This window comes from Tympanuchus pallidicinctus, unplaced genomic scaffold (assembly GCF_026119805.1).
Source record: "Tympanuchus pallidicinctus isolate F22 unplaced genomic scaffold, pur_lepc_1.0 scaffold40, whole genome shotgun sequence".
Taxonomy (NCBI): domain Eukaryota; kingdom Metazoa; phylum Chordata; class Aves; order Galliformes; family Phasianidae; genus Tympanuchus; species Tympanuchus pallidicinctus.
Genome location: NW_026294759.1, coordinates 965,607 through 993,055, shown reverse-complemented (window position 1 = coordinate 993,055; position 27,449 = coordinate 965,607). Strand labels below are relative to the sequence as shown.

Sequence of the window (27,449 nt, the reverse complement as noted above, 5' to 3'; positions counted from 1 at the left end):
AGGCACGGCGCGTTAGTTTTTGTCATGCTCTTCCTATTTCCGGTTCATGGGGCGGGCGAGGGTAGTGAGGCGGACATGGCCGTCGCAATGGCCCTTGGGCTCTGCCCCTGCCCGCCGACCATGGCCTGTCCCTGAGCAGCTCCCGCTTCTCCGTCGAGCCGTGGTGCGGACGGAGAGGACCGTGCGCGGCAGCAGGTAGGTGTGGCGGAAAGCGAGCCCGGCTTTCTACTGCGTACTTACGCAGTGGGCACGGAGCGGCGGGGACGAGGCGGCGGGCTGCCCCGGGCTGACTCTGCCCAGCTGTGAGCAGGTGGTTCCGGGCAGCTGCCACTCAGGCCTGGTTTGTCTGCCTGTGCGGTGGCTAGCTGGCAGAAGCCGACAGCAATGCCGTGCGGTTTCTTCCTCCTGCGTCTGTGCAAAGGAGGCGTTTGCGGAGAGGTTGCCGAGGAAGTGTGTTCGAGTAGCGAGTTCTTCTTTTGTCTCGTGAGGAGAGACTCAAGAGTTCTTGTGTCCCGGGCCTTAGCAGCGTGGTGTATCCAACCTTTGAATGTATCTAGCCTCTCCATACTCATGTTTATCTCCATGGTGATAACAAGTAGCTCAGAAGATGTTGCTTGACAGGATGAGCTGAGGGGCAAAGATGACGTTCCACCAAATAGCCTGCCAGTCTAGTTGCAGTGAGGAACTTATGAAACTGTGATTCGTTTGTTCCCAGCATCTGGAACTGACATCCTCACTAGGAGAAGCAAAGGGGAAATCCGTCCTGGTGCAGTTGCAGAGTGATTTACGTGCTATTTTAGCATAAGCCTGAAGGCTGAAAGTTCAAGACTTCATGGAATCATTAAGATTGGAAAAGACTAATAAGATCATCTAGTCCAACCGTCAACCCATTGCCCCCATGCCCACTTGCCTTTGTTACTCCCCTTCTCTTGGATTAATCATAGGATGTTTCGATTTCCTTTTTCAGTTCATGAAAACTGTTCTGTGGTGTTGCAGCTGAGTACTACTGAATGCTTTCAGATTCTCAGCTGAAGTAGTCCTAGAGGATAACGTAATTATTAGGATTAAGGAGCTTGAGCAGACAGAGCCTGACAAAGTCACAGTGGCTCTTCACTGCAAGCTCTTTATACAAAAGCTGCAGAGAGACTTGATTAGAGGCCTGGTAAATTATTATTTGCTAACTGGCTTCTCAGTAGGATGTGATAATGAACAGTAGCTTGTGCCTGATACTTACACCAGCATTCAGCCTGCTAGGCTCTGTTTTGGCTGAATCAAAATTGGTTAACATGCTCAGCAGCGAAACTTTTTGTGGTTCTAAGTCAAAATTCATAAAAGAATCCCAAAGAGGCCTGGTTTGTTTTTCAGTATAAGAGATTGTAGTGTCTGTTGAGAACTGAGAGGTGTTCATAGGTTTTTTACTTCTTTTTGTAGTCAAGATTGAGGGAATGGTCAGTAAGTGCCTTCATGTAGTTAGTCTGTAGAGGGCTGAGATGGTTAATCCCATGTGTTCTTTGTGATATGTATCCAGGATGTCATCACATTCCCATACCTCTGCTGTGCTGGTAGTCTTTATGGCCCTTGCTGTTGGTGTGGGAGCTGAACCGCTGACTGAGAAGAGCTGTGATGTGGTTGGTGATGAGAGTACTGAGTCACAGATGGAAAAAGCCCTGCTGAAGAAACTAGAACCACTGAGTCAAATAAGGTATGATACAAGCAGTATTGACTAGCTGTGGACCTTAGAGTCCAGTGCACAGTGTTTACACCTACTGGGACAATTGGGTGGAAGAATTTAGGGCCAGGCTTTAGGGTGGGCTCTGTCGTTAGCATGAGCTGTGACCTGGCTTCCCAGGTCCTGAGTGTCATTTGCTTTGAACTCGACTCATTGTAATTCTGTTTGCTTGTCTTCTGTTCTCTCTTTGCTGCAGATTTAACACGACTGTGGAGATTGGCACAACTGAAAACTATGCCTACCATTTCAGGGTATGCAGAGAGGTCAACAGCAGCTTGCATGATTTTGCTGGCGTAGTACAAATGGATAGGCAGTCTGGAAAGACTACAGTAATAGGAAGAATCAATGAAACCCAGGTCTTCAATGGAAGTAAGACTACTCAGTAACACTCTTACTTCTTATCTAGCTTTTGCCTCCTGGTCTGGATTTGCAGCCTATATTCTTTCTCTCTTCACAGGTGACTGGATCATGCTGATTTATAAAGGAGGTGATTCATATGGTAGGCACTGCAGTGGTGAGAAGAGAAGAGCTGTGATAATGATTTCTTGCAAGCGAGGAATTACAGCGGTGAGTGACAATATGAGGTAGGACAGGAACAGGAGGCTGTCAGACAAAGCTTGTTTATAAGCAGAAAGGCCTTGAGGGTGCAGTAATGTTTTCTTACGTTCTCTATGGGTTGTTCCCCTTTACCAATAGAGCTAAAACTATCTTCTGGTGAAGTTTAGTATAAGCCTGGGTGTATTTTCACATAACTTTTCCCAAATTGCAGAGTTCATTCAGCATTATTTCAGAAGAGAGGGAAAAGGAGCAGGACTGTTTCTACCTCTTTGAGATGGACAGCAGTGTGGCTTGTCCAGCTGAGGATTCTCACCTCAGCACTGGCTCCATTCTACTAATCACGTGAGTTGTTGGAAGATGTTATACTAGTCTAGATAATTGTATTCAGTCACTGTTAGACGTTACTGTGGCTCCAAGCTTTGTAGACAAATTCTAGGTTAAGACATAATGCTGCAGAGCTGCTTTGTTCCCTTCATAGCTTACAGATCAGTGCACTTAAACATGGAATGTGTGACTTCCTGGAATTGTACAACAGTTCTTTGCCACAGTTGGAAATTCAGACTAGGAGTCTTGACTTCTCATTTTCTGCCTTTGTGCTTTGGAGATCTGCTTCACGCAGATGTCCTGAAAAATTTTTCTAGCAGATCTATATGTTTTTGACCTTTTCTGGTATGGTCTTTCTTCAACTCTTTTCTTAGGTGATGTTCAGCTACTTGCTCCGGTGCCAAACTGAGGCAAGTATAACTGGGTTATAAGAGACTACTTGTATAATTTTGCTGTTCTGATTTTTAATTCTGCCCTCTAGGTTTTCCTCAGTAATCGCAGTCTATATCATTGGTGGGTTTCTCTACCAGCGCCTTATAGTGGGAGCAAAGGGCATGGAGCAGTTCCCTCACTTTGCGTTCTGGCAAGATTTGGGCAATTTGGTTGCGGTGAGTGGAAATCCTTTTATATTCCCAATCTAAGCCCACATGTTAAGACATAATAAAAGGGCACCTGCACTGTCTTCATAGACTGTTTCTTGGATAGACCTGCCACAGTGTACCCTGTGGGAAAAGAAGATATCTATCTTATTCTAGGTAAGGGGAACACTGTTTTTAATTCCTTGATGCAGCTGGTTCCCTACTGCTCATTATGATTAAGACTTTTCAGGTAGGAATGTTCAGCTGGGAACTGTGGAATGTTCAGGCCTGATTATGTGAAACCCTTGCTTGATCACCTTAAGTAGTGTTGTTCATTCTCTGAATGTCTGTGTTGCTGCACTTAATCAGTACCACATTCTACCCCAGACCTAAGTTTCAGGATAAGCTAGGATATCCCTTTGTATGCTCCTCTTATCAGCCTAGGTTCTGTGGACTTGCCCTCAGATAGCACTGGGGTAGACATGTTCGTGTAGCAAAATTGAATATGTTTTGCTTTGTGTGGCTGCTGATTCTGCATACATTCTGATTCTAATGTAACAACTTGTGCTTGTAGGATGGCTGTGACTTTGTCTGCCGATCTAAGCCTCGAAATGTACCAGCTACATACCGTGGTGTGGGTGATGACCAGCTGGGTGATGAGTCAGAGGAACGGGATGACCACTTGCTACCAATGTGATAGGCTTTCAACACTTCTCCCCATTTCCCCCCAGCCAGTTCTTCTCTCTTCTGATTTTTCTTTACATGATACGCTTTGCCTGTCTGGTGTGTCAAGTCTCATGGATGCCTCTAGATGTGAACAGCACTGGTCCCCAATGGCATGCCTCATTGCTGTAATGCTGTTTTGTTTTTTTGTTTTTTTTTTGTTTTTTCCAAAAAAATGCAGTAAAGCAGCAAAGCTATGGGGAGCAAGTGCTGAGAGTTGATAGGACAGCAAGAAAACAATGTGAATGATCAGCACTGAGAAGGAAAGGGAGTTTCTTCATTGAGAGGAAGAAAGGGCTGTGAATGCATATGCAGAAAGGGAAGTCTCCATTTAAAAAACTGAGACTGTAGCAGAGGGGTCTTTTAATGTATTTTTTTTTCCTAGGATTTACAAAATCTGTTAGACACTTTTTTTTTTCCTTTAAATGCATTTTTGGCTTTTCTAGCACCTGCACTGTTGCACACAGTCTTTGTCAGCATAACCTGCATGAAAAGCTCTATGCTGGACTCACTGGAGTTGGAAGAGGCATTAGCACCCCTCTAGTCTTTTTTCTAATGCCAATGTGTTGAAAAATAGACACCTGTTTCCTTCAGGAGGTGTAAAAGGATGCATGCCATCCTCTCAGACAAGAGAGGGGCAATGCTAAAAAGAACCGAGTTAAATGCTGTTTCACTACTTTTGAATTCAGTCAAAATACTGTCTTCTCCATCACAGAAGAGCAAAAAAAAAAAAAAATTATCATCTCCTAAATGAAGGGAATGCTTTCTGAATGTGTAAGTGACATCAAGGCAAAATCAGAAAATTGAAGACAGCTATCACTTGAGTTCTTTAAGAAGCCTTACTTGAAGCTTTATGCCTATACAGCTCAGTCATGGTCAGAATTGTGATCTCATGCTTCCTGAAGCTTCCTTGTCTGGCAGAATGTTTTCCTGGGAAGCTACTACAATTCTTATTAAAAAGAGTAAGAATGCTAACACACTCAGAAATGTTTTGAGAGTGACCCCAGTTGCTGTCCCCTTCAACATGATGTACACCAGTCTTAAGACACTTGCCCTGTGCAGATGGTACTTGAATACTGCTTGGAGCAAGAGAGCCTTCCACTTGGGCACTTGGGAAAAGCAGGTACAGCTGAGTTACAAGACTTAATTTGAACCTTTAGGAGCATAGTACTTTGATTCTTAATTGCTTTTTGCTTAGTCTAGCTCCTCACTCCCATCTGCAGTATGGCAGAATGGAAAGAAAACAGTCTTTGATCTTGAGGGCACAGACTGATGAATACTAATGGCATGGTACAGATAAGGTTTGTGGGTTTTTATACTGACAAAGCAGTATAACCAATGACAATAGGGGCAAAGAGATGACCCTGTTTTCTTGCTGGGGGATGAGTGGGCAAACACCAAAAGTCAGAGCAGAAATTATGGTCTCAGTCTTTCTCATAACATGGGAAAAAATGAAGTCATTAAGCCAGCTGGTACTGTTTCATGGTGGTATTTAAGGTAACTTGTTTTTTGTACAAAACAACTTTCAAAAATAAAATGATCAGACACCCTGCTGTAGTGTTGTGCTGATGTAACTTAACAGCTTTCTTTGGTGCTAGACCACCCTTCTTATCCCTGGGTCCTTATTATGCAGTATCTTCATACTTCTACCAGGACTCTCTTCTGTTAGTGTAGGGCCTTGAAAGGGCAGAATATGCACACTTTTCAAAGTTCAGGCATATGCACAAAGGAGAAAAGTTCCCTATATTCTTCTGTAAGAATGAAAATCAAAGTTGTTGCTTCTCAAAGGTCTGACTGACAGGAATAGTCAGGTTCAGACAGTTTAAAAAGTGGCCAGACCTTTAAAACCTGAACAATTTTTATTAAGAACACTGAATGTAACATGAAGAAGTGAAACCTTTAAATGTGACTGAAGTTAATCTACGCTTCAAAAGCAGCAAATACTACCTGCCTACCCTGTCAAAAGCCAAAGTAAACAAGTTTTGCCATACCCAGCCTGCTAACAAAATAGTTTAAAGGCTGCCCTCCTTTGCCATTAGAGGTGCTCACCTCTGCCTTTTTTGTCCCCTCAAATTTCATTGGACTGAAGAGTGTTTTCAAGGTGCAAGAATTGGTGGCTTCCTTTGGGTCTATTTTGATTCAAGAAGGCTTAGAATCCTTCTCTCATAGGAATGAAGATATCAAGAATAAATTCAGACTCAACACTTCAGTTAGAACTGGAAAGTTGATACTACACTTTAGAATCTCCCCCCCCTTCTTATGAGGTGGGTCAATACAGAGACTGTTACAGAGATCGCTGATGGTTTCTTGTGCCATTAAGCTTCCACCCATGCCACAACACTCCTGCAACAGTAGGTGCCTTGCACATAGAACAGTCTCATGTTTTACTCAAATATGCATGTGAAACTTCTGAAAATAAAAAAGCTGAGACAAACGGCCTAGGAAAAAGTCTTGCTTTCAGGTATTCAGCTGTAGGGGACACTTACCTCTTCATGCTTTGTATAATTTCTTCCAGAGTTTGTTTTTTGTTTTCATTTTGCTTTTTTAAAAGTGAAGGTGCTTCTGGAAGAGAACTGCACATTTTCATCTTTGGCAAATGCTAAAAAATTCAGAACTTGGTCTTTACAAAACCTGTGAGAGCTGAGTGGCAGGGGATTATCCTCTAAACATCACTGTACCCCTTAGGAAGAAATTGTATTAAAAAAAAAAAAAATCAAAAATCAGTTGTTAGAGTGTTTTTATACATATATATATATATATATATATATATACTGGGGAAGGAAGTATTTGTTTTACAACATCAATTTAAAAAAGTCTGAGGCAGGTGATACAATCCTGCCAACTTTGTCTTGTAAGCTCTCCTGAGGATAATGAAAACAGACAAAAATAATACAAACTGATAAAAGAACAGAAAACAAACTTAACAAAAAATGCGAACCAAAATTCCAAGTTTTTTTTTGTTTGTTTTGTTTTTTTGTTTTTTTTTTTTTTTTTTTTTTTTTTTTTTTTTTTATATGAAGAGCCTTGGCACTTCTGGAGACTGCTTTGGATCTGTAAATTATACTTTATCACACTCATGACACCTAGTGGTGAAGGGTTTTCTAATGTAAGACAACCCATCCTCCCACTCAGATTTTCCCATCACCTTGTCACGATAAATCCTCTTCTGCTTCAAAGATGGGCATCTGGAGCGAACAGCTGCCAAAAAACCTAGTCTTCAATCTGCATCTTTACTGGAGACAGTAAAGCTAAGGGAAGGTAGCTCCTAATGCCATGGGCCTTTGAGTTTGATATGTGTGCTGGAATGGCTATTAAACACAGTTAAAAAAAAATACCTAGGCTATAACAGAAACAGCCCCTTTTGTTTTAGTTCTTGTATACCCACCTCTGCCATTTGGACCTTTTTAAATACTCCACACACAGCTGCTCCCAAAACCATGCAGGGCAGGAATTTCCTGTACCTCAGGATCCAGCAAACCTGCTTCAGCAAAAAGGGGCAAGGGCACTTCCCCTTTACAAGGCTGCTAAAACAGAAGGAAGTCTCCTTCTCTTCTTAATGTGGTATATGGGAGAGGCATATCCAAAGAAGGAAGGAAGTTTCCAAGGCCCCAGGTGGGAATTTTCCTCCCTTTTTATAGCACCATTCAAAGATCAAGACATGGGCTTGTGCATGGCAGTTTCAGGCAGTTAAATTCCTTTTCATTCTTGAATGCAGGACCACATGGTATTGTCCCATTCCTTGCCCCAACAGAATGTCTTAAAGCTGGCAGCTGCTCTGGGGTCAGAGCAAAATTGAAACTGCTAGCTTCAGAGCTGTTAGGTCTCCTTGAGGACATTGATCTTGGCACATATCTTGAGAGCAGGTCCTAGCTTGATGTTCATAGCACTCATGAGGTGTTCTTCCTTCAAAAGCAACAGGGCCTGGCCATCTATTTCCTGTGACCGAAACTCTTCGGCAATCTCCTGGCATCCTGTGAAAGCAAGGAAACAGCACTAAGAAACAGCCATGGACAGTCCCAATTCCCCATCTCACTCGCAGAGGAGTACAACTCATCCATTTGCGTGACCTACTCCAGAAACATATACAGTTTGAAAGCATGACGTATCACTCTCAAAGATTTCCAAAAAGAGAGTCAACACATTTTCCCATGCTATTGGATCACAGAACTGCAGGAATGGACCATAGATTCACCTTGCAGTGATGCAATGAACTCATACACTTCCTCCACGCTCCAACGACTGGGATTGCTGGACAGGAATACAGGGTTGATGCCATGTAGATCTGGGGTAGGTGGGGCCATATTAGAGTTTGCCAGGTCTCTGTCTCCATGGCCAGATCTTACTGACAGAGGTCCTGGAGATGTAGGGGACAAAGCCTCATCGTAGCTAGAATTATCAGAACCTCGACTTGAATCCTCCTGGCCCTACAAGCCCACAAAAAAGAAAAAAAACATAAGCATTTTGTTTGTTTGTTTTTTGCTGTTTTTGTTTTGCTTTAATGAAGAACAAATACACTCACATTTATTAACTGTAAAAGTCAGAAACTAAGAGCAACAGCAGTTTTCCCAAACAGTGACAGCTGTTTCAGGCTGTTGGTCCAGGGGCAGCTGCCACAACAGCTTGATGTCACAAAAGGGAGATTCTCAATTCCCTTCCTTTTCCTCACTATCCTCCCACAGTCCATTCCTCTTCCTCATGACAGCTCTGAATAATAGAATTATAAAATGACCTGGGTTGAAAAGGACCTCAAAGATCATCCGGTTTCAAACCCCCCTGCTGTGTGCAAGGTCACTAACCACCAGACCAGGCTGCCCAGAGCCATATCCAGCCTGGCCTTGAATGCCTCCAGGAATGGGGCATTCACAACCTCCTTGGGCAACCTGTTCCAGTGTGTCACCACCCTCTGAGTGAAAAACTTCTTCCTAATATTTAACTTAAATCTCCCCTCTCTCAGTTTAAAACCATTCCCCTTTGTCCTATCACTGTCCACCCTTGTAAACCATCATATCCCCTCCCGTTCATATGCTCCCTTCAAATATTGGAAGGCCAAATGAAGTCTCGCTGGAGCCTTCTTTTCTCCAAACTAAACAATCCCACTTCCCTTAACCTCTCCTCATAGCAGAGGTGCTCCAGCCCTTTGATCATCTTAGTGGACCTCATCTGGACTCGTTCCAAGAATTCCACATTTTTCTTGTGCTGGGGGCCCCAGGCCTGGACGCAGTACTGCAGATGGGGCCTCACAAGAGCTGAGTAGAAGGGAACAATCACCTCCCTCTCCCTGCTGGCCACTCCTCTTTTAATGCAGCCCAGAACACAGCTGGCCTTCTGGGCTGCAATTGCACACTGCTGGCTGATGTCCAGCTTTTCATCTACCAGGACCCCCAAGTCCTTCTCTGCAGGGCTGCTCTCAAGGAGTTCTTCCCCCAGTTTGTATAAATACCTGGGATTGCCCTGGCCCAAGTGCAGCACTTTTCACTTAGCCTAGTTGAATTTCATTAGGTTTTCATGGGCCCATTCTCCAGCCTGTCCAGGTCCCTCTGGATGGCTTCCCTTCTCTCTAACATATTGACTACACTGTTCAGCTTGGTGTCATCTGCAAACTTGCTGAGGGTGCACTCAATGCCATCTTCTGTGTCACTGATGAAGATGTTAAAGAGCACTGGTCCCAAACCTACCCCTGAGAAATGCTGCTTGTGACTGGCCTCCACTCTGACATAGAACCATTGATCACAACCCTTTGGCTGCAACCAGCCAACCAATTCTTAATCCACTGAACAGTCCATCCTTCAAATCCATGCCACTTCAATTTAGAGAGAAGGATGTGGTGAGAGACCATGTCAAAGGCTTTGCATAAGTCCAGGAAGATCATTCAATCCTTCTATAATCTGATTCAAATTATTTCTCTGAAAGAAAGCTAACCATTCAGGAAAAGCAGATCAGTCTGTCAGCTGATCACACTCACTCAGGCATCTGTGACATAAGTTGGAGTAAATACAGAGTAAACAGAAGCACAAATGTGAATCTACCTTTTGCAGCTGATGAGCAAGCAATGGGAGTAGCTTACAGTGCCATGTGTAACAACTGTGTCAGAACATCCACTTGGCAGTTAACGTGCCACTACATACATTACAAGAACCCAATGCCTCTAGCAGCAGCAACTTTTATATTGGCTGCTCTGACAGAAGCAGACAGGACTATGGCCTTACCCTGTGACGCTTGCCCTGGATCTTTGTTCGAGTAATTTCAGAGCTGCTGCGCCGTGATCCCCGTCGGCGCACTCGAGCATAGTTAGCTTCCTGGAGTTCTTTCATCTTCTTTCTCTGCAGCCGAAACTGATGGCTGCAGCTGACATTGTACCTCAAATAAGTAGAAGCAGAGCAGCAATTAGGAAACAGCAATTAACTAAATTACTGCTTCTCCTTCTTCTAGATGGGGATGAAACTCATCTTTACCAACAAATTCTGTTCTTCCTTCTAAGAATTCTCCCTAGAAGAAACCAGTCCAGACTTCTGACACAAGCAATATTTGTATACCAAAATCTTGCTCTAACATCTGAAAGGTCAATTAAGTCATTCCCTTAATGGAAAAGAAAACCCATAACAAGTACTCTACTATTGTAATGTCTTCCCAGGTTTTTCTCCTTGTGTCTTTGTCTAGTATCAATACAGCAGACAGCTGTCAGTATGCATTAATTTAGTCAGCCAAATGTACATTCAACTGAACAGAGGTTCTCTGGAGCCCAAGAACTTCCCCCTTCCCATCTGATTTTCTGAGCAAGTAAAAAATCCTGTTTATACTCAACACCACATATGCCTCCTAGAAGCACTCACAAGTCATAAACACGTCCAGTCCTAAAGGATCTGTGTGGTCAGTGCATCCCATGAAGGGAGAAGCAGATGTACTTAAATAGTATACACTACCTGGAAAAAGGGCAAATGCCCAATTCCAGAGAATTCTGAAACTCATGAGAAAAGGAAGAGATGTCTTGCTATTACCTTTTAGCGCAGGTCATGGAACAAAACCTTTTGGAGCCACGGAACTGGGTAGCTGGGGCATACTTCCCACAGTATTCACACTTCAGCAAGTTTGCTTTCTTATCAAGCTCTAGTGAGACACAGAGATGCACACCATTTGATTATTTGAACTGAAACAAATCACATATAAAGATTCCTCATTCTGCTGCTCTTCTCAGAGCTGATTCCAAGCACTCTTTTGAAGCTACAAAGCAATTAGCTTGGGCAGAGGCAGAAGCTTCACTAATTAGGAGCCCAAGATATTGAACAGAGTTGTGCACTTCTGTCAGTATCTTTTCACTTAACAAGAAATAACATATCCCTCATACCCTATAAGTCTGCACAGGAATCTCCACCACTGCACTCTCTACTGGGTCCAAATACCCTTTACAACCTTAAGTCATCACAGTTCGGATTCTGCTTACTACTAACATGTGCTAGATTGTATTAAAAACAAGCAATATTTTCTGGCACTTGAGAAAAAGAGACCCTGGGTCTGTAGCTTGAGTCTCTAAGAAGTTAGCAGGAGGGCAGGAAGAAAGACAAGTCCATACTATATAAAGTAAATAATGAAGTATTATAAGAAATTTTCAGTACCGCTACCTGTGTGTTCTGGTGCTGAAACTCACCCATAGAAGCACTGTTCCCTCCTGGAGAATTGCTGGACAGGTTTTCACCCTGGCCAGGAGCCCCTCCCTGCAAAGGTTTCTCAGATTCTTTTAGCAGCTGAGAACAACCCACCTGGGCAGGAAGAGAAAGCATTGGGCCCATCAATAAAGGAGTCTCTGTGTCCACCATCCCCTTTCAAGGCATAAGTCCCTCACGCCTTATGACTCAAAAGAATCCCTCTGCCTAGTGAAGAAGATACTGAACAAAGTTATTACTCCTTCCTGACTCACAGATGTGAGAGCTCTTTCAACATGTACTGTCTTCCTTGAATAGCCTACCCATGTGACTTATCGCCCCTCATTTGCCTAAACTTGCTGCTTGTTCAAAATGCAATGCAGTGCATCCTTCCCTCACTAAAACCCAGGCAGAAGAACCTTCTTACAATTCCTAAAGAATGTATTGCTTTGGGAACTACTGGAGAAGACAGTTCCCATCACTCTTATATTACTCTCTCCAACCTGTTCTCTAGTAACAATTCTTGACACCTAGCTCCATGCATGAAAACAGCTTCCTTCGCCTTCCTCAATTCCGTGTTTTAAGCTAAAAAAGCTGATTTGGAGCACGGGGAAATATAGTCTGTTCATCTGTTGAAAAATGAATGCCTGCCACCCTTCCAAGAGATGTATTTCCCTCGCAGCAGTAAATTCTTACCGGAAAGGGCTCTGCTCCTTCCTGGATGACAAAGCCCTCTATTATGTGCGTGAGGATCTGGGGCTTAACAATGGCTTGTGGAGGCTTGGAGTCTCCTGTCTGACGTGACACCATTGCCAGGTTTGCAGTGGGAACAGAAGTCGAGGTGACTGATGTTCCTTCACTTGATGTGGCATTTGGGGTTGCAGTAGCAGCAGAATCAGATTTATCTGGAATGTTAACAGCCCAAGAGTCAGCATTACTATTGCTCAATCTACTTTACATGGAGTGTGAGATCAGATTATTAGCACACATAAGATGGAGCTCTACTTTGTACCTCACCTCCATGGCCATTATTTTCCTCCACATTTTTGGGGCTATCTGTCACAGGAGAGGACCTGGCAGGCATTAGTGCAGTGACACTGGCTGATACCTCCTTCTCCTCCTCTGACTCTGCCTTGCGCTTTATTGCTAAGCTCTGAGACTTGCTCTGCATGAACAAAGTAGAACACGTAAGCAAAGAGAAAAATCACAAAGCAGAAAACAACACAGATTGAAGGCAATGCAAAGATAGACCCTGGTCCATCGTACTTATCTCCAGTCTGGTTCCAACCCTGGAAATGCCTCCAGCTCCCTCAGAGTACATATCTTTATTTAGGAGTGTTTGTCCACAACAGAGCCAAACTTTCAAATGACTGGTCAGCCAAAGCCAAACTTCAAAAGACTCACTGTCAGACTACTGCGATTAAGATCTAGAATCCTAGTTGATATATTGAGATATACATATAATACCAAGACACTGTGAGAACATTGAGGTATTATTCCAGTAAGAAAGAAATGGAATGGCAGCCACTCAAAAGTTTCCAAATAAGCTTCTGACTACATCAGATCCTATCCAATGAAAATCTGTCAGATCAGTTGAGGAAAGATGTTGGATGACAGCAGAATCATCCCCCCAGTTCTAAAAATCAGACAAATCCAGTGGTAACTTCCTGAAGAAGCAGTCAGAGTTTAGAAACAAACTGGCACATTCTGTCCCTGACTGTACAAGTGAAGCCCCACTAAAAAGTACAGTCACAGTAACCATCTGAGAGTATCTAAGCTGGGAAAGTGTTGGTGTACCAAGGAGTTAGTCAGGTAGGTCCTAGTTGGACAATTCAGAGCAGCATGAGAGAGGCCTGTGGAACAGGAGCCATCTTTGTTTACCTCTGCATAGCCTGTTGCTAGGGAATCCTCTGAGGCCTAGAGCCAGCTCTACCTGCGTGGCTGAGACCACACATCAAGGTTTCTCTGACCTGGAGATATCCACACCTAGTAGGGAGAGGGAAGTTCAGTCTTCATGGCCCACACAGCCGCCTTCTCTCTCCTGAGAGAAACAATGAAGAGGCCAATTGTTGTTAAATAGGATATTTCGTATGTAATGTGGACACCTACCCTGTTTCAGTGAGGGTCCGAGTCTCCCCCATTTGTTTCATGCAAGTCTTTGAATGAATGATCATGTGAAAGAGAAATGCTTGTGCTCACTAACCCCAAGAGCTGGGCTGGAATTTGTGTTCTTGAAAGGTAAAGTCTCCATACATATTCCCTAATTCAAACTTCTTATTCCTCCCATCCCACTGACCCACAGCTAGAATACAATTAGCGTCCTTGGACTGAACGAAGAGAATCCATACGGTATTCTCTCTCTTGACTTACTGGCAACTGGAGAGACTGCATGTAGAATGCTGTTGGCATCTGAGCCACAACTGGAGAGGAGGTAGGATTCTTCACCATGTGGGTTGTACCTTGAACTTGTGCCAAATTCACCCCTGTAGTGAGAGGAGGAGTTTCCTGCGAGGATACTGGAGCTGAAGAAGGTGGGGAAGGAGCATGGGCTTGGGAAACAGATTGGACCACAGCTGGCATTCCCCGGGAAGTTGGTACTGCTGCAGCAATCTGAGCTATACCCAGTGCTTGGGCTTGGCCTGAGCCCTGCTGCCGAGTACCCACCACCTGCACAGGGATGTGTGGTGGAGGCTGCTGTGCTGCTGACATTTTGGCAGGCCCAAGCTGAGGTGGTTTGATGGTGACCATAGACTTTGACTGAATTGGAACAGGTGACTTGGTGGCTGGCTGGCTAGGACTGTCATGCTGGAGCTGAACAGACTGTGGCTGGGACTGTAACATAGGTTGCACCACAAGGGTCTGAGTCTGCTGCTGGTTTTGAGGTGGAGCCTGCTGCTGTGGAGGTTGAGCTTGCTGCTGCTGGGTCAGAGATGATGACTGTTGCTGTTGCTGGGCCAACTGGAGGTGGGTGGCTGTGTGGAGGAGCTGGGACTGGCGGTGCTGGAACTGCTGCTGGTGATGAATGGCAATCTGCTGCTGGATTACCACCTGTTTCTGCAGGTGGATCTGCTGCTGCTGCTGGATCAGTGAGTGTGGCTGAATCTGTGTATATGTAGCTATATACAAACACAGAACCAAACAAGAAGAGAGAATAAAGGTTACCAATAACACAGCTGGGAACAAGAAAAAGCAAGTAGCCACTGTACTGGTCTGATTCAGTAAAATGACTCCAAAATGACAGCTTATTGGTCGAAGACCGTGGGGACTGAATGGGCTGAGATCAACTTCTGTCATTAATAGAGCAGGATAATCCCAGGAGAACAGTCCTTGGGAGCACTGAAGCTGGAGGGCATGATGGGGAACCTTTCACTGCTGGACTTTCAAGTGGCATTCTCACAAAAGCCCAGGTAACTCAAAGAGAAGGAAGAGAGCACCGCTTACCTGAGCTAATCAATGTCTGGCTGGGTGCTGGTGTAGCTGTCCTGGTAAGGTTCATGCCCACAGTCTGCTGTCCACCACTGTCCGTTTCACCCTTCTTTGTGGCTGCGTTCTCTGACTCTGTTTGGCTTCCCTGGCTGACAGTCACTGCCTGGGCAGCTGCTACTGGTAATGGCTGAACCACTCCCGTTCCTTTCCGTTGGCAGCTGCCAGCAGCACCTGCAGAGGCTGTCTGGCTCAACGCTGTAGAATTCTGGCTCCCACTACTTGCAACCACACCCCCGGAGACACCATTACTGCCTGCTGCCCCTTGGCTCAAGTTGAGAGACTGGCCAATGCTGCCAGAAGAGGCTGGAGCCACTGCCACAGTCTGGCCTGTACTTGTGGCCTGTGGTAGGCCTGAAGCCTGGGAGTTTCCTGGCAGAGCCGCCTTCTGAGCAGAGCCTTGGAGCTGGGCATTAGTGGCTGAGGTCTGTTGGCTCCTCACAGCCAAGTTTTGAACCTAGAAACACATACAAAATACAGTCTGTTTGTTTTATGCATGTAACTTCCTAAAAGTCTAAGAACAGTAGAGAACAAGAGAATGCATAAGCAATAAACTCTACTGGGATGCAGGCTGATTTGATGCTTTAAGTCTCACACGCAGAGCTGGCCTACACTGCAGGATAAAGCTCTGCTGCAACTATTCCCAGAAAATACATAAACGTGAACTCCCTTTTGCTCCATCTCTGATGGAAGTTAAAGATCTCTGGCACTTTCTGAACACCGCTTAAGAACACCATCGTTCTCTCTGAGGCATGCAACAGCCTTCAGACCTGCCTCGCCCTTGCATTGCTAGGATCCACTTTCACATGGTTGTTAAAAGCGCTGATACTCCTTTAAAGACTAGTAATTCCTTTTCAACTTCTGTGCTGTTTGCTTCTTTTCCTATGCAGGGCTTTCCACTTACGATGCCTGCAGCTATTCTGCAGCCTTTCTCTATTTCCTCTGTATTTTGGCGTTGCCATCTTCTGTATTTACTCCCCCTCCACATGCAGTGTTATCTTCACGTCTGATCGAAACTAACTTGGCAGAAAAAAGTGGTTCAGACAAGATAAATATGAAGTTACTGGAAATCCCAAGCATGACTGGGTTAGGACCAGGAAAATGGGAAGCCACAGCAATCTGTAGAAACATTTGCAGGTGAATGCAGGAGATAAGAACTTGTGGCCTGTCCAGTCTTAGGCATTTTTACAACAAACCAACTGGGCAAAGGAATACTACTGCTGGCAAAGACTCTTTCATGCAAAGTGAATGTCCAACTGAAAAAAAAATGGACATAGATCTTAGCAATTTTTTTTTCACACAAGGATAATCGAGCAACTGTGAAGATGTGATTCAGGTTATGTCTCATCTCAGAAATTTTAAGCTGGAATGAATCCTGTTTCTGGAGGCAAAAAGCAAACATTGAGAAATGATGACAAGAGAACATGTCTTATCTGCACTAGTTACAGGGACACAGAATGGGGATAAAACAGAGCCAACCTTCTTTATAAGCATTGGTGGCCAGAGCAAAGGACCAGAGAGCAGGTGGCAGAGCGCAGGGGAAGAGAAGGACTCCAGGAAGGAGGTGTCACTGACCTGGTCTGTGTCTGCATGGACCCCAGGAGACTGGGTGGGTGGTACCTCCTGCTGGACAGCAGCCACGGCCCCATTAGGCATCAGGATGAGTTGGGAAGCAAGAGGGACATTGCGGCCCAAGGTCCGGTTTACCTGCAACAGGTTTCCCAGCTGCGGCTGTTGGGGGAAGGGTCAGGTGATGTGAAATGAAAGGAACGGAGGAGAATACAGAAAGAAAGACAGTGAACCACAAGCAGATTAGAGAGCAACAAAGGGCTGTAATGTTGCGCTTGGAAAAAATCCCAGCATTCCCTGCAATGTAACAGTAAATATAACCCTCAAGAATAGGAAAGTGGAAGCAATTTTCTTATGGAGACAAATAATCTGCCATTAAAAAAAGGGGCCTGAGTCAACTCCCACAGGCCGTCCAGGACTAGCTAGAAGACTTGCATGTAATTTAATTCCGAGGCGTATATCTGGGACTGGTTGACCAGCAGAGATAAAAGACATATCCAAGACTAGGGTTACTTGAAAAGGAGATTACAATCTTTATCTAATGCCAACAAAAAAGAAAAAACATATTTTCCAAGTAAGTAATCAAACCTGAGATTGATAATAGTGAAGTCTAATGTTTTTTATATAGCAGCACTTCAAACTGATTAAAAAGATTATTTGTTCATATTGATTTATGTTTCTACAAGTGCTTGAATCTTGGCTTGTGTCCCTGTGTGGAGTAGCTGAAGGGAGTAATTTACTATCTATCTGTTCCAACAGTGAACAAGTAGTTTTATTTTTGTGAACCATAGTCAAGTCTAGTAAACATATTTCACACTTGTACTCCAGTGAGAAGTGCCATGGGATCTTTAACATCTATGCAGAGCAGAGACAAATATGGTTCTTAAGTATCTCAGTATACAATACAAAATTCATCTTAAGCTGAGCCCAGAGTCAAACTGTGACAAGACCTTTCCCATCTGAATTCAGAACACAACACTCTTAAATTTTGAGTTAGTTAAATCTGGAATTAGCCCAGAAGTGTTGGTAGCTCCAAAAACTGAAACAAGAGTGTCTAGGAAGACACGGTTTATACACAGGACAAGTTGTGTGTACATATCTCTTACCCGGAGATACATCTGTGCCTGTGACTGGTTGAGAGGTGGTGAAGTGGTGTTCCCAAGGAGCACAGACTGCGTTAGAGTTGTGGCAGTGGGAGAACTCACGCTCTGCGAACGACTGATCAGCTGAGCAGCTGATGTGGTGGCTAGGTTGATCTTAAAACAGAGAAAAGTCCCAAATCATACAGGAAGGATGGGGGCAAAAGAAATAAGAACAAATCCACTTACTGGGGCGTAGAAGCAATATTTCACAGATTCTCCCTGTATCATGCAGGGGACCAAGAAGAAAGAAATTCTTGCCTTAATGGGTTATGCAATCTAAATTAGCCAACCCTGAATGCTAAACTCATTTGTAAGCTAAGCCCAGGTATCTCTGATAGTTTGTAACTTCAATAAAAGATCTAAAAATACATTTTCTCCAGCCTCTCAAGTAAAGGAAAAATAAAATCAAACCAGCAAAAACAAAGTAATCTACCTTACCAACTCACCTATTCCCTGAACAAATCGCAGCTTCCCAATATGCACTACAAAATCATACTTCCACTCATTCAATGAGCTCTGCCAAAGAATAGTCCCTTTCAAACTGCTCAAAACTCCTCCTTCTAAGAAGTCCTGATACTCTTCTAAACCATGACAACATATCCCCAAAGCCTCAGGAAAAAGAGATCAGTGACTACCTTTCCAGCTAAGAGGCCTCTCCCACTCAGAAACCTTCTCTGGGCTCCTCAACCCCCACCAATTATGACAGCACCCCAAGTCCTCAAAGTTGTCTGTATCTTGTGGACTCCCAGCATTCTTAGAAGCTGTGTTTCCCTGGCTGACTGCCTTCCTAAAAGACAAAGAGGAGAAAGAACAAGGGCAGAGGAGAGTAGGGGGCAGAGAAAGGCTTTGATATGTGATAACTTACAGAGGCTTGGGTGGTGGTAGTCTGTTGTGGGGTGCTGGTGTTTGGTGAGCTGGCCTGTCTACTAGCTGCAATAGTAGCCTGTAAGAAAGATTGACAGAAAAGAGTACTTGAAAGAAAGGTCCAAATATTTGGTTTCATATAAACACCGAGTCTCATCATCAGCATCTTCTCCCATTTTCAAGAACTGGAGCACAGTCGAACTACTACAAACACCTCAACAAATCAAGTGCAACTCAGCAAGGCACCTCCTTTTCATCAAACCATTTCAGTCCTGTACAATACATGCAATGGAAATAAACACTGAAAGTGCATGACCTTCATTCCTCCACAATTAAGTACATATCCTGTTGTTGCCTCAGTTTGTCATGCTACATGCTGCAACTCTGATGATGCTCCAGTCCACTGTTAACACCCAGATAGTCCCTGCCAATATTAGCAATTTGCTGGGCTAGTCATGCAAGTTATTAACAATACAATGGTAGCACTGCAAGTAACAAATTTCAAATTGAGGTACGTATGGTTAGTGGAGGAAGGTAAATAGTGTTCAATGCTTTTTTCCTTTCCTATGTGATCCCACAACAAGTATACTATATGTGTCTAGTTGGTTTTACAGGAAAGTTTAGTATGATACTCGCGATACTCTATTCACTCCATGCTATAGAACTACAGGTAGGGATTTGAAAACAATTAAATCTTGGACTAACAGCCAAGAAGCAAAGCTACTGAGAGGGACAGACCTGTACTGTCACATCACATTTAATTTACCTTCAACTGACAAAGACTGACAGGTGAGCAAAGTTGCTAAATAAAAATACCTGCTCAACAATTAAGCATCATACATCATCTCAATAAGCAAAATTCAATTAAGGAAACACCCTTATTGATAGATAAGATCTACCCCTTTCTAGGAACTTTCTTTCTAGTAACTAGTAAAGAAAACAGAATAGTTTCAAAATAAAAATTCAGAGGACCTCACATTAAATTTCACATACAGAAAACTACAGTTATTGTTAGAGAAATAGCCATCCACAGTTCACTTGAAGATTGTTTTAAAACATTCCCTGGTGATTTAACCACCTATCTTTTATTTCAAGGAGGTGGAATGGCAAGTCACATGCCTCCAAAGTGCAAGTTCCCATTTGGTGAGGCGAATTTTTTTGCTGAAAAGCAAACAAACCTTTCATCAACCCTCACAGTTTACTAGCTGTTTGTATTAACCCCAAACAACGTGTTCAGGGAATCACAGATAAGGACCTCAGTGTACAAGCAGAGAATCTCCACATCTTCCTCAGATCCAGTGCAACTCACCTGCTGGACAGCAGCCAAGCTGTGAAGCTGGGCACTGTTAAGCTGTTGCTGGAGCATAAACTGATGAAAGTACTGGGCTGCATTGGGCTGTCTCTGGAGTGCCTGAAGAGCCTGAAGAAAGAGTAAAACCCAATTGTGAAAAATAGCATGTCCTTGAAACATGATTAGAGAGATAAATGAAGAAATAAGTAACAGCCTTGAGACAATCTCTAGTCCCCGTGAAAAAAGCAAGGCCACCACATTAGAACACCAAAATAAGTATTAAAGCTACAAAATTGATAAAGACTGAATCACAGGTATATTCTAAGATAGCAAAAAGCACATTCGCAAAATTTTAATAAGCTCCAGGAATCTGGCAGTGTTCATGGTTCAGCAGGCAGACAAGTGCTCCAGTACAGCATGAATATGTAAGATAAAGCACACATGTCCAACCCATTGCTGCATGTAGCCCAGCACAGTCTGCAACGCAGTCCACCCCGTGCTACAAAAGCGGTGTCCCCACAGAGTGGTCCCAGACACGCACTCAACATTTAGCAATGGCTAAGCACTATTAACACTGTGTCAACTGAAGCTGAGACGTGGGGAGGGCAGTGCTGTGCATTGCACACTGCTGACTCACGTGATGGCAAATAATTGTATGTTGCTGTCTGATGTGGAAGTGTGTATGAAGAAATGGTGTGGAACTGAATTCAATTTGGAAAAAATTGCACCCACTGACATTCACCAATGCTTGCTGAACAATTATGGACACCAAACAGTGGATGTTAGCACAGAGAGGCGGCAGGTGGTGTGTTTCAGCAGCAGTGACAGTGGGTCCCTTCAGCTGAAGAATATAATATATATATTATATTAATATATATATATATAATATATATATATATTATATTCTTCAGCTGAAGGGAATATATATATATATATATATTTTATGAGTGCAGCATGCAGGCTCACATCATCACTGGCAAAAAAAAAAAAAACATTGCTACTGGTAGTGATTATGTTGAAAAATAGTGTTCTGTAGCTGAGAATTTATTCCATCAAACAGTATTATTGTGCTTTTTGTAACTGTTGTTGTTTCTATGAAAATAAATAGGAGGCATTACTTTCAAAGCAACTTATGCACATGTGGCCCAAGACAAATCCTATTCACTCAGTGGGTCCGAGGCAAGCCAAAAGGTTGGACACTCGTGGGGTAAAGTCTGTATAGAGAAAATAGTGTGACAAGCTGAGCAACTTGCTCTAGAATAATGGAGCTAAAATGAGTCTATTGGATCACAGCAGATTAAATCTAAGAGGCCAGCGGAGTAACTTATAAAACAATGAAGTAAAAGTCAGGCCTAGCACAAAAAATCCTAAATCCAGAAACAAGACACCCCTTCAAGGTCCCACCCTGACACGACGACTCAGGTACATACAAAAGGGCTCACCACCCTTTCACTGAAGCACGTTTATTCCTAGCACATAGTAGCACCTCACCTGAACAGCCTGCCGCTCATACAGAGACATCTGTGATATCTGAGGACGGGTGCTTCCCCCAGAGCTGGAGCTCCCACTGGTGGAGCCGGAGTTCTGCTCACTCTCAGTCTCCATGGTGACAGAATCCCAAGAGCTTGGCTGAGATTGACACCGGCTCTAAATTGAGAGAATTGGGAACTATGTCAGGTTATAGAAGGAGCCAAACTGTAGCGCATTGTGTTACACAGTCTTTTTACTTGAATATCCCAGTACCAGGCTTCTTCCACAACTTTGATACATCACAAAGATAAAGGGATGCCAGAGGCTGAAATAATCCAGAAATTATGCTCACAGTTTCTATCTTTCATTACCAGTATGAAATGTAATACACACATTCTTATATTTTTATTGACATGCTGCAATTGGAAGCTACAGCATACTGAATTCTTAAACAGGTAGCAGAGTGAAGTAGCAGCTGCAGGTCATTTAGAAACAATTTGGTTACAGACCTGCTTACTTCTACCTCAAGTCCAGGGAACTGAGGAAAATCAACAGTGCTTCTAGTCTGCCACTGCAGTTTTGCAACTTCTTATCATCTCTTCCTCTAGTCTCACAAGAGGTTCCATTATCCTACAACTCTGCTGCCCTGCAGATAATTTCTTTTCCCAGTTTAGTCCCCTTGTTTCCTTCTTTTCTGAACACATGCATTTCCAGCTACTCATTGTTCCTTACAGATCATAACTCGAATATTCATTTGGAAGCTGGTATCTAGAGTGGTGAGTTGCTTTAGTATGGATGGAGTCACAAGCAGAGTAGATGAAGGGATCACTAGCCATGCTTATGAGATGAAAACTGCTGAAGGAGTCATGCAGAGACAGATTTTCCAGCAGCAGAAAGAGGAGCTGCAGTGGCCTGCAGGATTGAGAAAAGCCTGAAGATGGCATTCATCAGCCAAGAGGAAGAGAAGTGACTGAAAAAAAAAGTACTTAGAAGAAAAGTAATACATGGAAATGATCGCAGGGTTTTCTTGTATCAAGAAGCATACACTATATAGGAAGATGGGAGGCATGGGGGGGCCACAGAAGTCAGAAAAAGGAAGACAAAAGTGATAAACTGGGAACAGAATTCTGGAAAAAAAAAAATCTTTTAGAAGGATATCATTTGTATAAGATCAAAAAAAAATGATAGTCTCTGATAGTTTTTTATAGTCTCTGTATTACTGACTAAACCACCAGCTGGCTCCCCAACAGCTTACCTCTGAGACCTCTAAATAAGATCCCTAGGCTTCCAGGATCCCACAACACCAGCACAGCCCCTGTATCTACACCTCTTTAATACCAAACATTTCAAGCTTTTTAGCATTCATCAAACTCAACTTTTTCCAGGTCAGTAAGCAAAGCATAAAAGGAGGTGAAACAATATTCTCCATCAGTTTTTAAATTCCAGAATGGTGTTAGGAGCACCGTTAGGAGCAGATACCTTTAAAGAAAAACAATAGCACTGACAGTACTGAGAATGACTGACAAAATCAGGGGAACTGCTGCACCAGACCAGCTCCTTGAAATCTGTAAAATTCTCTAATTGACCAGCATGTTGATGTTGCTTCAATCCTGGCACCCCGTGCATCTTCACCTCTGCCCTCAAGTACTGCCTAGGTGTCTCCCTGCTAATCCAACACTAGCCTCCTGTATCTGCTTCAGTAGTGACCACAGCAACCAACTCGACCACGCAGGCATCCTCTTCTCAACTCAAACACTCTCCTAGCTGGCCACTACTGTCCTCATCCACAACTCTGCAACAGATAGAAAGAGTTGGTCAATAAGCCTACCTAGAAGATAAAAGCTCCGGAGGAGACAACTGAAAAGTGAGAAACTGAGGAGAAAGAATACAGACATTTTCAAAGGACTGTGGGACAAAGAAGTAGTACATAGGACAAATGTGACAATCAAAGTGAAACTGTACACATTATAGTGCAACTAAAAGCATCACAGAATGGCTTGGCTTGGAAGGGACCTTATCTTATAGATCATTTAGTTCCAATCTCCCACCCCTCCCCCCCCCTTCTGCTGTGATCTTGGTTGCTAACCAGTAGATCAAGCTGTGAGTGGCTCACAACTGCCCACAGCAGGAGCCTTGGAACTAGGTGATCTCTGAAGTCTCCTCCAAACTAAGCCATTCTATTGATAGATAAGGTTGCCCACTGCCCCATCCAACCTGGCTCTGAAGCTTCAGAGATGGGGCACCCACAACTTCTCTGAGCAATCTGTTGCAGTGCCTCACCACCCTCTGAAAAAAAAAAAAAAAAAAAAAAAAAAATTCTCCTAACATCTAATCAAAGTCTCCTTTTAGTTTAAAGTTATTCTCCCTTGTCCTATCACCATCTGAGTGTACAAAAAGTTGCCCCCCTTCCTGCTTATAAGCTTTTCTCAAGTAATGGAAGGCCACAATGAGGTCTCCCCAGAGCCTTCTCTTCTCAAGACTGAACAAGCCCAACACCTTCAAGCCTTTCTTCATGAGACAGGTGCACAAGTCTGCGTATCACCTTTGTGGCCCTCCTCTGGACATACCCCAACTGCCTTGCATCTTTCTTGTGCTGAAGGCCCCAGGCCAGGATGCGTTACTGCAGGTGGGGCCTCACATGGGCAGAGCAAACTGACACAATCACGCTCCTTGTCCTGTTGGCCACCCTCTTTCAGTGCACACCAGGATACAGTTGGCCTTCCAGGCTGCAAGCACACACTTCTGGCTCATGTCCAACTTTTCATTCATCATGACCACCAAGTCCTTCTCCATAGGAGACACTGTTCTCTTGCCCACTCTCAATCTGCCCTCACAGGTTCCTCCCAGCATTTACTTCACTTCTGATGCTCACTAGATCTTCCCATCAGTTGACACAACTTGTTAACTTTGGGGAAAAAAAAAAAAAAAAAAAAAAACACTTTAAATGTAAGCTTTGGCTAGATCAGTGAGTTGAAGTAGCTCAGTTGTGACCCTACAGCTGTCAATCATGTGTGGAAGAGAAAGTAACTAAATAAGACGTTGGTTCAGCCTAGCTGTAGCACACGGCCTTACTCTCAAAAGCTGCACTAGAAAGAAAAACCTAGCTTCAAACCTGGTGCTCCATTCCATCAGCTCATGCTTCCTCATATACAACATCATCAATCTGCAAGATTTCACACATTTTTGAGATTCACACTGATCTAGATCTACAGATAATCAAGACCTGGCAGAAGGAGAATCCTGACACACTAGAACCTCTGGAAAGAAGGTTCTGTAGGAAAAAGGCCTTTGGAGGCATAGCTAGAGAAGCATGCTCTCCCTTTGCAGAAGGGAGGTAAGAATTTAATGAACAGGACTGGCCAACAAACACAAACCTTTCCAAACACAAAAATGAAGAGCTAAGTTCCACTTCAAGCAGGCAAGTACATCTAGGGAGGCAACCCCACGTTACCATAATCCAATTCAGACACAGGCTATTTCCACACAAAATAGCCCAGACTTCACCCTCTTCCCTCTCCACACACATCTTCCAGACACGTTCCTCTTTATTTTATGTCAGTCTAGTGATCACTGAGCTATTAGATGACTCAACTATCTGCTCCATGAGATTAATAATCTACCAAAAATTATTAAATGATACTCCAAACAGTCATGCAAACCATTATACAAGCATAACTGATAGATCCCAAGAAAATTAAAAAAAGAATAAAAAAAGAAAAAAAAAAGAAGGCAGTGAAAATGTGGCCTCACTGGAAATTAACCTTGAAACAACAACTAGGTAGCTAAATTATATCATACTTAGCACAGAACTGCACTCTGAAAGGCAGGAAAGGAAGAATACAAAGACCTATTAACACCATGACAAGAACGACAACACAGCAGAGAGGAAGGTGAAAGAAAGGCACAGAACTAATTTATAGAACAAGGCAAGCAAACATGAGAATACGAGCCAGCCTAGAGTCTAACCTGCAATGCTGATAACAGCACACAAGACAAACAGAGGTGGCCTGTCTACAGGCCTCTGGACCTTCTCAAGTGCAGCAGATTAGAGCAAGCATCTACTCTAGCTACTGAACACATCAGGTTTAGAAAAATTTTACTTGCTTTCCCCATCCTGGCACACAGGTGTTACCTGCAGAACATCTCCTAATCTTACAATTGGCTTTGTAATCTCATCCTTGGGAGACTAAGTTAACCAACAAGACTTGTGCAGATTTGACCAGAAGATAAGGACAGTCCAGCCAACCACCCAGACATTCCTCCTCACAGTTACCAGCAGCACATTCTGTGAACTATTCAGGCAGAGAGAGGAAACCGTAGGGACCCGTAACTTGGTTTCCAGATGTTCCGGCAGCAGCGGGTGCAACAGTAAAGCACTGTGAGCACCTCGCCCCGCAGCCCACCCGCCCAGTTCCCCACCAAGGCTGAGGGGGGCACGAGCGCAGCCATAGTCCCCGCATGGCTCGCAGCCCAGGGAGCGAAGTTCGGCGAGTGCGAGTTGCATCCAACAGAGGGTGGGCTCAGCGCCCAATACAGAGCGGCCGTACGCTGCCTGCAGACACTTCCATCGCAACACATAGATACAATACGACATAGACTCGCCGGGAGGGAAGAGGGGAGAAAGGGAAAGAAAGCGAGGGAGGGAAGGATGGGGGAACCCGCCGCAGGATGCTGGCGAAGGAGGACAGGGGACGAGGCGCGACTGCGACCCCATCCCTGCGAAGGAAGGGGAGGCGAGGCCGGCAGCTGCCGGGCAGGCGGGAGCGCCGCTACGAGACGAAGTTACTGCCGACCACCGCTCCAGTTGCTCGGCGTAGGACAGACAATGGCCGCTCCGCAGGCGCTGTCAACTTGCGGCGCACCCTCGCCGGCCCCGAGGAATAAGCCGCGGCCGCCCGGGCCCCGGGCCCAGCCTCACCTGCAGTCGCCGCTCCCGCGCCGGCGTTAGCCCCGCGCCACCCTGTGAGGGCCCGGCGCCACCGAAGTCCCACGCCGCCTCCGCCGCCTGACACGCCCCCGTGCGCGGACAGCCAGGCCGGGCCAGGCCGGGCCGGGCGGGGCGGGGCACGAGTGCCGTTGTTCAGGGAGGGCGGGACGGGGGCGTTACCTCGAGGCGGCTCCAGGCAGCCGCGGCCCAGCCCGTCCCGGCGGTGCAGCCTCGGCGCACTGCGCGGCCGTTGTGGGTTGGCGGAACAGAACGGTGGGGCGGGGATGGTAAATGCTCCGCGCGCTCCTACCACGCCTGTCCCGCCTTTTTTCTTTCTTTTTTTTTTTTTTTAATACTGTTGGCCTCCGGGGCACCCAAGCGCTCGTCACTTCCTCTCTTGAGGCGCTTCCGGGCACACGATCTCTTCCCGAGCGCCGCTTTCTGTTGCCCGGGCGACGGCAGCTGCAGCCTGGTGGCGGCGTTTGGGAACCTTGTATGAGAGCTGTCTTTCCGGCAGTGCTCGCCTGTGGTTCCCGCCTCTGCGCCCCGCCAGGCCCCAGCAATCAGAGCGGGTGAGGGGCACGCGTCGCTGTCCTGTATTCTCTACCAGCGCTGGGGAGAGAACCAATGGACCGATAGCTCTAGCTTTATAACCAGCAGAACTGAACTTTGCAGGGCAGGTGCAGCACTCAGCTTAAAGAGTGTACTCTCTGTTGAGAAAATTTGCAATCAGCTCTTCCGGAGAATGGTTAATCTTACTAAACATCAGCAATTTTATGTAGGTAAAACATTTATCTTGATACTTAGGAAAACACTGATGAATGACCATGATGCAGCAGAAAGAGCTGTGCCTGGTGAACTGAAGAAGTCGATGCAAAAAGATTTAACAGCAAAAGTTTTATTACAGTTAAGCAAGTATTCTTACTGACGGTGCTGGTTACATGGAGGTGCTCCTCCAATTGTGCATAGCTTACACAAAAGATCTTCTGTTTATACACATAACTGGTGTTATATATGCAGAAATTTTCCAAGAGATAAGTTACATATGCAGAAGTTTCTAGGAGTTATGTCACATTTTTTTGTTACAGGTTTTCCCAGAAGTATGTTGCATATTCTGATTCTGAGTGACTGATTCTAAGCTGTACCTCCTATTT

The 27,449-nt window shown here is 44.5% G+C and overlaps 2 protein-coding genes across 4 annotated transcripts; one reads left to right on the top strand and one right to left on the bottom strand.

The window, feature by feature from the left end:
• The first annotated feature begins 18 nt into the window (after window positions 1-18).
• On the top strand, window positions 19-5,462 carry M6PR (mannose-6-phosphate receptor, cation dependent). Its single transcript, XM_052701773.1, has 7 exons — window positions 19-195; window positions 1,529-1,702; window positions 1,926-2,098; window positions 2,187-2,296; window positions 2,499-2,629; window positions 3,093-3,219; window positions 3,764-5,462. Exons 1-7 carry the CDS (start codon window positions 47-49, stop codon window positions 3,884-3,886), a joined length of 987 nt encoding a protein of 328 aa, XP_052557733.1. The 5' UTR covers window positions 19-46; the 3' UTR covers window positions 3,887-5,462.
• Window positions 4,050-26,401, bottom strand: PHC1 (polyhomeotic homolog 1). Of its 3 annotated transcripts, XM_052701766.1 has the most exons (15): window positions 26,287-26,401; window positions 21,390-21,545; window positions 19,917-20,027; window positions 18,609-18,686; window positions 17,708-17,857; window positions 16,608-16,763; window positions 14,991-15,489; window positions 13,920-14,665; window positions 12,567-12,714; window positions 12,246-12,454; window positions 11,555-11,666; window positions 10,908-11,016; window positions 10,119-10,269; window positions 8,105-8,336; window positions 4,050-7,883 (listed from the first exon to the last, which is right to left on the bottom strand). In XM_052701766.1, the coding sequence occupies exons 2-15, from the start codon at window positions 21,501-21,503 to the stop codon at window positions 7,729-7,731; spliced, it is 2,970 nt and encodes a 989-aa protein (XP_052557726.1). In that variant the 5' UTR covers window positions 21,504-21,545; window positions 26,287-26,401; the 3' UTR covers window positions 4,050-7,728. The 3 variants fall into 3 exon arrangements, with proteins under 3 accessions (XP_052557726.1, XP_052557724.1, XP_052557725.1); XM_052701764.1 differs by lacking the exon at window positions 16,608-16,763 and having other exon boundaries at window positions 26,287-26,393; XM_052701765.1 differs by lacking the exons at window positions 19,917-20,027; window positions 21,390-21,545; window positions 26,287-26,401 and adding an exon at window positions 18,379-18,530 and having other exon boundaries at window positions 18,609-18,684.
• Window positions 26,402-27,449: the final 1,048 nt, after the last annotated feature.